General features: G+C 48.6%; 1 protein-coding gene across 1 annotated transcript; it reads left to right on the top strand.

Annotated features, from left to right (window-relative positions):
- The first annotated feature begins 3,717 nt into the window (after nt 1-3,717).
- Nucleotides 3,718-4,908, top strand: LOC135885319 (gamma-crystallin B-like). The gene is made up of 3 exons (XM_065412992.1): nt 3,718-3,726; nt 4,115-4,354; nt 4,633-4,908. Exons 1-3 carry the CDS (start codon nt 3,718-3,720, stop codon nt 4,906-4,908), a joined length of 525 nt encoding a protein of 174 aa, XP_065269064.1.
- The last annotated feature ends 6,575 nt before the right edge of the window (nt 4,909-11,483 follow it).

Below are 11,483 nucleotides of genomic sequence, written 5' to 3'. Positions count from 1 at the left end.
AAGTAAGCGAGCCACTGCCAGCATATGTGATGCAACATATAGAAAATGAAGTAAAATGTGTAAATGTTTATAAAGGGAGAGAGTTTCTGTGCATCTTTGGATAGATATGTCATGTGCCCTAATGTGACCTTACCCAGGGTACAATCTGGACTGTTGAACAGATGTGTCCCCTCAGTTCTCCAACCTGGGGTGCGTTTTACACTGCTTCACTGTGAGAGCAACCACTCCTGGTCTGCCCACACACAGGCTCCAGCATCTAAATTAGTCCCAGCTATACTACATGAGTGCTACATCCAGCCACTCAATTACACTGCAGGGCAACACCAGCAACAGGGCCGGCTTTAGGAAGTGCGGGGCCCAATTCGAATAGTTTCGGCGGGGCCCAATTCGAATAGTTTCGACGGGGCCCCAGCAGGGATGTCTTCCGCGGCACTGAAGGACCCGCCACCGAAATGCTGACGAAGACCCGGAGTGCCGCCGGGTGAGTAAAAATTAAAAAGGCGCCTAAGTTAGGCGCTCTTCTTTAGGGCACGGGGCCCTCTTAGGCACGGGGCCCGATTCGGGGGAATCGGCCTAAAGCAGGCCCTGACCAGCAAACTCCTGGTCCGAGACATTCCCCCAGTAATTTGTGTCTTGTACTCAGCACCCTCCTGGATACTACAAGCTCATATAAAGGCCATCATTTTATTAATAGACAAGTATATGCACAAATCCTCTTATCTCAAATGGAGTTTCCCAAACACTTCAGTGCAAACACTCTGGTTTAGATAAAACAATAGAACAAGTTTATTAACTACAGAAAGATAGATTTTAAGTGATTACAAATAATGAGGCATAAAAGTCAGAATTGGTTACAAAGAAATAAAAAGAAAAACTTAAGCTAAATGAATTCAAAGCAAAGGTCTCTCTCACTACATATTTTAGCAGTCTTAATGGCTGGATTCCTTTTCAGACTGGACCCCTGCCCCAAGTGACCCCAGTGTCACTTTCCTTGTCCTTCAGGTGTTGTTGATACTGTGAGCAGAGAGAAAGTGAGAAGTTTTGGGGTGTCTGTTCCCCCCCTTTATAGTTCACTCTCCATCTCCAGCTGAAGTCCAGGAGACAAAGTCTGTTTGGATGGGAACCTCAAGCTCTTCCTTTGTCAAAATATAGATTTTCACTCACTCCCTCTTTCCTGCCAAAGAATGGCCACTTAACCAGGTGATTGTCCATTTGATCATGTTGACACCTGGCTGAGGTGTCAGTTTGCCTTTTGTCTCTGAAGAAGTGGTTTGTGGCTGCTCTTACTAACAGAACACAGAAGAATCTTAAAACTTTACATACAATGCTGCCACACATATTTTACTAGGACAATGACAATCAGGAAATTATGAGTTTTTGAATGATACCTCACAAGGCATGCTTTGTATGAAATGTATCATGGTCCAATAAAAGGAGTACAAATGGGGGTAGAGACTGTCACACTACATCCACCACCACCTTACATTTGAGTTTCATCAACTCAGTGAAGTGTTGCTGTATGCCAAATAAAGATAACTGAATGACAAAGCCTGGAGTTGAACTGAGTTGTTGTGAAGAAGAGTGGAAAGAGGTCTCAGAGAAAAATCACACCACCTACCTCACAAGGGTCTTTTGAGAATAAATACTTTAAAGACAGTGAAGCACTTTGAGCTCCATTGAGGAAAACCTTTATATAAGAAATTGGCATTTCAATCAAATCAATTCAGAACTTGACATTACGGACTTATGTAGATGAGGAAAATTTGCACCAGTCCAACTACATCAATCTAATTGTACCAGCAAAAATCTCTAAATCAAACACACTGCAGCAGTCAAAAACAACCCCATATAGACAGGGCCTAAGTACATAGGTTCAATCCAATATTATGCTGCACCCATAAGACACCATTATAAAAGAAAAGTTACTCCACAATAGCTGGAAAATTATTTCCGTAGCTAGACTAGCAACACCGCCCCCTGCCCTCTGAAACTACACCTATGTTAAAAAGTGGGGGGCTTGGTGAGTGCAGGGCACACCCGACCCCTGCTGCAGTCCCCCGCGACGTAGCTCAGGGGAAGAGGTGGAGTGGGGGCGGGGCTGGGGTGGAGCAGAGGTGGGAAGAGGCGGGGTGGGGCAGAGCAGAGGCAGGGGCTTTGGGGAACAGATGGAGTGGGGGCAGGGCTGGGGCGGAGCAGACTCAGGGGCTTTGGGGAAGGGGTGGAGTGGGCATGGGGCAGGAGCAGCTTTCCTGGCCAGCTTAGCTGCGTAGTTTGTGTATGGGTAAGGACGGCCCTGACTCGGAGAGAATCACAGAACTATTAATGTGGAATTGGCAGGCAGGCAGAGCAAGCTGCTTCTGCAGGGGCGGGAGGGGAGGAAGATTGCTGTGCTGTGCAGAGCCAGGGGCTGATGTGGGGGGGAGGTGTCCCCCACCCGCAGGATTGGGTGCTCAGGCTGCTGTCTGAACTTAGACTGACAGCATGCCGACACACTCTCCCCAAACACACACTCTTCCCCCCCCACACACACAATCTCTCACACTGTCCCCCAACACTCTGTTTCTGTCTCTCTCTCTCACACACACACACACACACACACACACACAGAGTCCCTCTCACACACTGTCCCCCTTCTGCCCCCAGATACACTTCAGATGAAAAGCGGCTGGCAATCTAGTAGGCTGCCCATGGAATGACGGGACTGAGAAACCTGCATCATGTGACACTGTACCTACCCCATGAGGCATTGTAAACCCTGCCCCAAACCCCAGGGCCAGTTGCACAGTGGCATAGCTACCCACAGTGCACTGCTCTGTATCGATGCAAGAGCTGCTAGTGTGGATGGGCTCTGCCAACACAAGGACCATAATGAGGACATGCAACAGTGATTTAATGAAAGCGCTTTAATTAAAGGGCCTAACTTTTGTCAGGAAAACTCTGTAGCGTAGACAAGGCCCAAGAAACTCCTTTTCCTTGTTCAGCCTGATGGAAGACTGCCTGGCCTCGGGCTCCCACACTATGATGCAAACTCAACCTTTTGAGTGGGGTGATGAGGTGTGCTGGAAATGACCACCCCTGGAGATTCAGAACAGCCCAGTGTGGCTGTGGGTGGGGGTGGACGCGGCACACCTACTGAACAGCTGCTTATCTCATGCTGGTCTCGCGGGAGTATGTTCCAGACTCCATACTGCTGACCCCAAAGCTATTGAAGGGCTCAAACACGCCTGATGTCTACCTAAGCCCTTTTGACATTTTTTTTACATGCACATTTCTGTTTTTATCTCCCTACTTTCTGTGTTGTCGTTTGAACCCTCTTCCATCTTTATTGTACCACTTGTGCATCCACTTATAACACTGTAACTGCAGAGACTCTATAGAAAAGGATCGTGATGGCATCGACATCCAGTCCCCTCTGTCACTCGGCCAGAAGTTTCTCTCTTTTCCTGAACTATGTTGTCTTCAATGTAAAAATGGCTGAGCTGACAGATCCAGGGCCCAGAACTGCTCACTGGTAACAATAGGAATAAAACCTGTTCCCCACTACACAAAACCTATGGACACTAGTACAAAGAGTGAATGATCCCCCAGAGTCATGAGTCGGCTCTATGAACAGAGAAAGACTTTTGTTAACGTGTGCACACTTAGCACTGGTTGTGAGGTATAAAAAGGCAGTTGCCCGGCTGGAGTACTAAGGCTTGCAGCCTGAATCCAGCTACGATGGAAAAGGTAAGAGAAACCTGTCTGGACTGGATTGTTTGGTATGTCAGTCTGAAGCCAGGGACCTGATTCTCCTCTCATTTACAACAGAGTTACTCCTGGCCTATATCAGTAGGAGAGGAGAATCAAGAATGCAGAGCTAGGGGACCTACTGCCTCTATTAGTCCCTGTATATTAATCTCTCACAGCCCAATTCTGCTTTCGCTTACACTTGTGTAAATGAGGATCAATTCCACTGAAGTCACAGGAGTAAATCAATTTATCACCAGAGTCAGTAAAATGTAAGGCCCAGACACTTCAGGCTTAGTGTGCTGGACGGAGAGAAATAGGAATACCAGGACGCAGTCACACTCTATAGGATGTTACTGCAAACTCTGCCGTTTGTTTCTCGCACTAGATCACTCTTTTTGAGGACAGAAACTTCCAGGGCCGCTCTGTTGACTGCAGCAGCGACCGGCCGGATTTTCAAAGTCAGCTCAGCCGCTGTAACTCCGTCCGCGTGGAAAGTGGCTGCTTCATGCTCTATGAACGTCCCAACTTCCAGGGACAGCAGTTCTTTCTGAAACGGGGGGATTATCCCGACATGCAGTCTGAGGGTTTCAGCACTTCCATTAAGTCCTGCCGGATGATCCCACCTGTGAGTTCAATTTTGCTTCTTTTTTTTTTAAATGGCAAAATTGCCCAAACCACCGTCATAAGGCACTTGCTTGATCATTTTCAGCAGAGATACCCAAGACTGAAAATGAGAATTGTTTTCTTTCTTCTAGAGGTAGTCCCTCCAGGATGCCTGGGGGGACACTGCAGGGATGCCCTTTGCATCACTGGAGCAGTGCACAGGGCTGACTCAGGGCCCAGGATAACAGGCAGCCAGCCTGCTGTGGTCATTCTATTACCCTGTCTCATTTTCTGTCACAGCACAGGGGCACCTACAGGATAAAGATCTATGAGAAGGAGGATCACAGAGGCAACATGGTAGAGTTAACTGAGGACTCTCCGCAAGTCATGGACCAGCTACGCTCCCCCGAGATGCTCTCTTGCTCTGTGCTGGACGGGCACTGGATCTTTTACGAATTGCCAAATTTCAGAGGCCGCCAGTACCTGCTGAGGCCAGGGGAGTACCGGAGATTCAGCGAGTGGGGCGCTATGAGTGGCAAAGTTGGCTCTTTGAGACGTGCCACTGATCTCTACTGAATCAAGACGCCTTTCGCCTGGAAGGGTCTCAGTGAATAAAATGCTTTAGCAACCATTGTGCTCTCAGCGTGCTGTTGTAAGTGTACTAAGGGGAACGTCGAGGCTTGTCCTGTGTTCTTGCGCTACAGTATCATCTTCTGAACCAAACGCTGCTCCTCATCTTTCCCTGCCCTCCCCAGCATTGCATAGCTACTTCCAGCACAAATGACACAGGGCTTAGGCCTAGGCAGCCGCACTAGGGAGTACGGGGATACAAGACTCCCTTCCAATCACCTCCGTGGCTTTGCAGACCTTACCCAAAATGCAGTGCAGGATACGTAGTAGGATCTGAACCATAGTGTGAAACATGCAGGACGTGGACCATAGAGAGGACTGTAACCATACAGCTGTAGTCTAGATCATAATCCTCCAGCCCACCCGTGTCCATAGATTTGGAGCTAGGGCAGAAGGGGCCCTGGGAGCATCACCAGGGAGCAGCAGCCAGAGCCCCCTCAGCCACTAGGCATGGAGCAGGTAGAGCTGGGCACCCAGCTGATGGCAGGAATGAGCCACATTCTGCTCCCAGCCGAGAGGTAGCGCCAGTCACAGCTCTCCCCCCAGCCAGGGGCCGAGCCTTGGGCCGGAGTTACCTGAGCTCCAATTCAGGGCAGGCCAGGATTAACTAGCCATAGGCACCACAGGTCTGGGTCGAGGGCCCCAGCTCCTGGAATCATCTGATTACACGGGAACGTCCAGTGTGTAACAAAAGCTGAGGTTTCTGGTCCGGGGGGGGGGGGGGGGGGGGCTGTAAAGCTTGAAAACATGACCCGGGTGAAACAAATGCAGCCCAAGTCTGCAGCCAGCCTGAAACAATACCTCTGAGAGGACTGAACAGCCCCATGCACCTCATTGTGAGGTTAACTGTAGGAGCCACCAACACCAGCCCAGCATAGGACTGTGGGAAGCAGGAAGAGAAGAGCACCCCTGGCCTAGTCCACACATCCAAGCAGATACACCCTGGCTCAAGGGCGAGTCCTGGAAGCGACCCTACTCCTATCCCTTCATCTCAGGGTATGAGGGACTAAGGACCCTGTTCTCCCTGAGGGAGGAGGGCCCTTGGTCCCACTCATGTGGGAGGGGAGGGCCCCAGGTTTCTGTTCCTGTCTTTTTTGGTGGGGACTCTTACAGAGTGTTTGCCGGGCTAATGGAGGGGGGCCATGGAGACAGCTCGCCAGCCTTACCAGCAGCAGAGGCACTTTGGATCCAAAGAGACTGCAACGTACAGTAAGATGAGTCGTGGTCCTTGACTCTTTTCATGGGCAGTGGTGAAGTGTCACCATTGTAGAAAGACTAATCTGTAAGTACGTTTATCAAGGTGTATACTGGGACACGATTAAATACAGAGGCGCTGGCACTGGCCGCTATCGGAAGACAGGATACTGGGCTAGATGGACCTTTGGTCTGACCCAGAAGGGCCGTGCTTATGTACGTTCTTATGAAAAGAGCAAAGGCAATGAGACATTCAGTATACACATGGCATTCGCCACTATGTTACATTATATATACATAAAAGAGGCTTAACAACAATTAAAGTAAAAAACAAAAACTGGCCAAACACTTCGGGTTGCCAACTTTCTAACAGCACAAAACAGAACACCCTAGCCCTGCCCCTGCCCCGCCCCTTCTCCAAGGCCTTGCCCCCTGGCCCACCCGTTCTCCGAGGCCCCACCCCGGCTCACTCCATTCCCTGCTCTCTCCCACCCTCACTCACTTTTACCAGCAGGGTGTTGGGGAGCAGGAGGGTTTGCGGGCTCTGGGAGGGGGCTCAGGCGTGGGGGTGCGGGCTCCGGCCGGGCGGCGCTTACCTCAGGCAACTCTGGTTGGCAGCGCTGCAGGGCTAAGGCCGGTACAAAGCATTCAAAAACAGGATGTGAAGTTAAGACCACTTTGGGAGCAAGCCTGCAGCCAAAACATGAATGTACAAGGTCAAAACTTAGTCATACAGCAAGAACTCCCATGTTTAAATTAAATAAAGGTTCAGTATGGGTGGCACCACAAAATATGCAGAAAGATCTGCTCTTATGGTTGCACAGGTCCACTGTGTTTGGTCACTCCAAAGAGGCAGAGGCCAAAGACAGACTGGCAAAAACATGGTGTCGGTCCCAATGGCAAAGAGACAGGAAGGAACACCTTGATGCTGGTCTAATCTGCGCTAGACAATCCAGCTAACAAAGAACGTAAAAAAAGATTTTCTGAGACGATCATAGAGAGGTCCATGGAAACGAGTTCAAATCAACTATACTGGGGAGCTGCCCTTAACACCAAGGGGTAATAAGTATGAGCTAAGAGCAACAGAGGGTCCTGTGGCACCTTTAAGACTAACAGAAGTATGAGCTAGTTGTTGTCAATGCTTTCTCACATTAGGAGTAGGAGGCCTTCCACACTAAATATGTGACTGCCATAACGAGAGCGAAATAATTGGTGGGCAATGTGTTCTGCAGGGGCAATAAGGTTATTGACTCAGACAATGGGAATCGTTTTATGGGGTCCGTTGTCAAAGAAGTGTGCTCCTGGCTGGACGTAGATCAAAAGGTTCCCTTTCCCCATCAGCCAGCAACAGCAGGACACGTTGTGAGAATAAATAGGACCATCATCAAATCCAAGCTTAAAAAAGATGCTGCAACAGGCAGCAATTGGGATGAAGCGTTACCGCTGGTACTAATGTATAACAGAGCTAGGGATGCAAATTCACAGCCTTTTCCCCCAACGAGGCCTGATGGGAAGACTAATGAGAATGCGGAAGGATATAATTAGCTCAGTTCCACAGGGCTGCCCAGAAGGGGGGCAAGTGGGGCAATTTGCCCCAGGCCCCGCAGGGGCCCCACGAGCCCTGGCCGAGAATCTCTTCCCTGGCTACTCACCTGGCGGCGGTCCGAGTCTTCGGCGGCGGGCCCTTCAGTTGCTCCGGGTCTTAAGCTGCATTTCGGCAGCGGGTCCTTCAGTGCTGCCGAAGACGCGGCGCGAGTGAAGGACCCGCCGCTGCCGCAGACTCAGAGCGCCGCCCGGTGAGTACAAGCGCCACAGCGGGTGGTGCCTTTTTTTATGTCCGCTCCCCCGCTTTGCGCCAGGCCCCCTGAATCCTCTGGGCAGCCCTGCAGTTCCAGCCCATCTGGCTATAGTGGTCCTGTCAGAAGCCTGGTACAGGACTTGCGGATGCAGATACAGAGGAGCTTGGTGTAAGAAACGAAGTGGTACATATTAAAAGCCAAGGCATGGTTCAATGCCAAAGGAGACCTGACTGAGCATCACGTGTGATCTAAAGTCATCATCCAGGATCAGGCTCCCTGCAAGCCTTTCCCAAAGGCAAAGTGGTACATGCTTCGGGTAGGATTGACCTGACCCCTCTGTATTCTTCATAGTCCTGGAAAGTAAAAGGAAGAGCTGGGTTCACAAAAGTCAGCTCAACACTCATAAACCTCAAAAATGTAAAAAGGCACAAAACGGTTTCTTCTTTTTGTCTTGTTAATTTGCAACCATGCAGTGGTGGAGGGTTACGACACCGCATGTCCTGATGTGAATGGTTTGGAGTTGGTCCAGAGGTTCAGAAACAGTCAGTAATTCCACACTCCCACAACCATTCAGAACATGCCAGACGCCAGCTGTACAATAAAAACAAATGGGAAAATATTCTGCACCCCACCATTAGGGGCAAAACAGAATCAGCCTACCAGTCTAAACCAATTGTCCTGTTTGGCCATTAAGGCAGTGGCTGTTAAAGCTGAAGAACTACAAGGGGTGTGTTCAAATGATAGATGTGGACAACAAGGGATGGGGCTGTATTGTTTAAAATCTATGAGTTCATAATATGTCCCCCAAAATACTAAAAAACAAAAACAAAAAATCCCAGAACGGTAGGATGTTGTGGCATATAAATAAGTCTAGGGAGTTTTCTAAGGCAAACAATTGAACTTCACTAGGCCTAAAATATTTAGCGGGCACATTAGTAAATAAAACCCAGCTGTTTTAGTGGCAAACAAATGATAGGCAACACCCTTCATCCTAGCCTGAAGTGAGTACCTTTAGCATATATTCCTTTGAAAATTATGTTCCTCCTCTATGTCCCATGACCACTCTGTGGCCAGACAATAGTATTTGTATATACCCCGCTCGTAAAACAGTGGTAAGAAATACAGAATCAATACACTTCCCACTCATATTAAATTTGACAAGATACAGACTGCCTGTTACCTGTCCAGTCCCATGTAAAAATAGTTTAGTAATTTATCAGAGCACACATTTGATGATGATAGGATCCAGTGAGAGGCATATTTCAAGGACACAAAAACCATAATTCCAAAAGAAAGACAGTGGCAGCTATACTGGCTGGCAAGAGAGTTGGGTCCCCCTATAAAATTCTGCAGACGCTAAGGCATTAACCCTTAAAATGAACTTGCTAACTCATAAATTTAGTGCAGCCATTAAAAAAAAGGAGGAAAAAAATTAGTACTTTAAATCTGCAGCAGGAGGCATTAAGCATCAGTGATAGGACACAAAGTCTAACATACAATAATATAATTAATTCATTAAGCAATAACATCTCTCAGGCATTTGCATGCAACATATATAAAACTAAACTTGTTATGCATTTAATCAAAAAAAAAATCAAGCAGGGGGAATGGTCAAGGTTATTTAACAGCACATTTATCTGGACAATCGTGGAAAAGGGCATTAATAATATTGGGGACAAAAATTTACCATTGCATGGCTAGAAGGCCCTCAACCTTGGGCACCACATGAAATTAGTCATTCAACCATGCCAATTCTGGTTGCTATTCCTAGATGGACAAGGAATGCTAAATAATTGGTATTTATTAGCAGTAGTGGTACAACAGAGAATGGGACCTATTCCCAGCATTATTCCAGAGTGAAGATGGCAGCACAAGGAGGGGAGGGAATAAATAGTCTGCTGTAAACGAATCAAGCACAGATGGTTCCGGGAGTGTTCGGCAGGATTGAACCTCACTGCAATAGAGGGCGTCTAGGCCCGACTACTCATCGCAGAGAGTGAAGGGGGTGGTACGGCTCGGGGACACAGCATGTGTTCTGGAGTCCCACAACTTTTTGGAGGGGACCTCACAATGCCAGGGGAGCATGGATGGATTTTGTTTGAACCTCACCTCTCTGGTTCAGATTGGGACCCAGGCCCTATAGCCAAGTGTGCTGATGAACAAAAACATGACAGACAACACTGAACTGGGAGTCACTGGTGATCAAATGCACCCGTACCCCCCTTGTCCATTAACACCACTGATTTAGTACAAAGGAAAATAGAGCAATTGGTTCCCATTGTCCAACTGAGAGCTGAGCAACAGAAAATTGGGGACAGCCTTACACAGGTAGTAGAAACACCCTGGTGGGCTGTTCCAGAGGAGGTGAACATGGGGGGAGGCTCATTTCTTGGAAGACAGGATTCGGGAGATAAATCGATCAGCAGGCTAAAAATTGAATGTTTTGTGCTAAGTAAATGGGTCAGTGAGCTAAGAGACAAAGTGTCTGAGTTAGCTAAGATAAGAGGGGGTACACCCAGGGAACCATTTACTATGGACAAAATAAGTTGGGAACATATAGATGAGGTGAAGAGTAGGTTGAACCGGGACAGTACATGAACAGAGCATGCTATACGGGGTTTGGTTCCTACAAGGTAACCAAGCCAGTCCCAATATATAATAATATATGGAGATATACCTATCTCATAGAACTAGAAGGGACCCTGAAAGGTCATCGAGTCCAGCCCCCTGCCTTCACTAGCAGGACCAAGTACTGATTTTGCCCCAGATCCCTAAGTGGCCCCCTCAAGGACTGAACTCACAACCCTGGGTTTAGCAGGCCAATGCTCAAACCACTGAGCTATCCCTCCCCCCATGTTCAATGATGCAGTAAATGCAATTGTAACCCTTCTGCCAGGTGGAGCCAGCAGCAACCAGGGCCGGGTTCAATATCTAGGGATTCCTTTCCATTGATAGGACACAGAACCGGCTTGAGCCCCCACCCAGCAACCTGGGAAATTTACACACCACCACTGGGTGCCTCTGAGGCAATACTTCCCCACTCGCAAGCACAATGTCTGAGTGTAGAAAATAAACTTTTAATTAAAGGAGGGAAGTAACTCAGCGTTAATTTGGGAGAACACCACAAACAGGGTTCATAAACATAAACCATGAGTAAAAGACCCACCCCCAAGTAGGTTGGGCAGTGTCCTTTTCCCCTCAAGGTCTTAAGTCCAGCAACCCAAAAGTCCCTTTCATGTGCCCGACCCTTCTCTGCACCTCACTCACAGTTGCTGTCCTTGGTCAGTGCAGACCCAGAGTTCACCTCCCACCCTGTGTGGGGTAAAGAGGTTCCTCACTTGCTCTGCTGCTTGGGCACTCGTTCGCCACCCCTCTCTGCCAGCCAGGTGTCTGCTCATGCCAGCCACCCACTCACCGCATCTCTCCACCAGCCACCCACTTATTGTGCCTTTCCACCCCACTCATTCACCAGCTGACTGTCAGTCACCTTCTGCTGCCATCTGCCTCTCTGCTGTGACCTCTGCACAT

Source organism: Emys orbicularis, chromosome 11 (assembly GCF_028017835.1).
Source record: "Emys orbicularis isolate rEmyOrb1 chromosome 11, rEmyOrb1.hap1, whole genome shotgun sequence".
NCBI classification, from domain to species: Eukaryota; Metazoa; Chordata; order Testudines; family Emydidae; genus Emys; species Emys orbicularis.
This window is presented reverse-complemented; position numbering and strand designations above follow the sequence as displayed.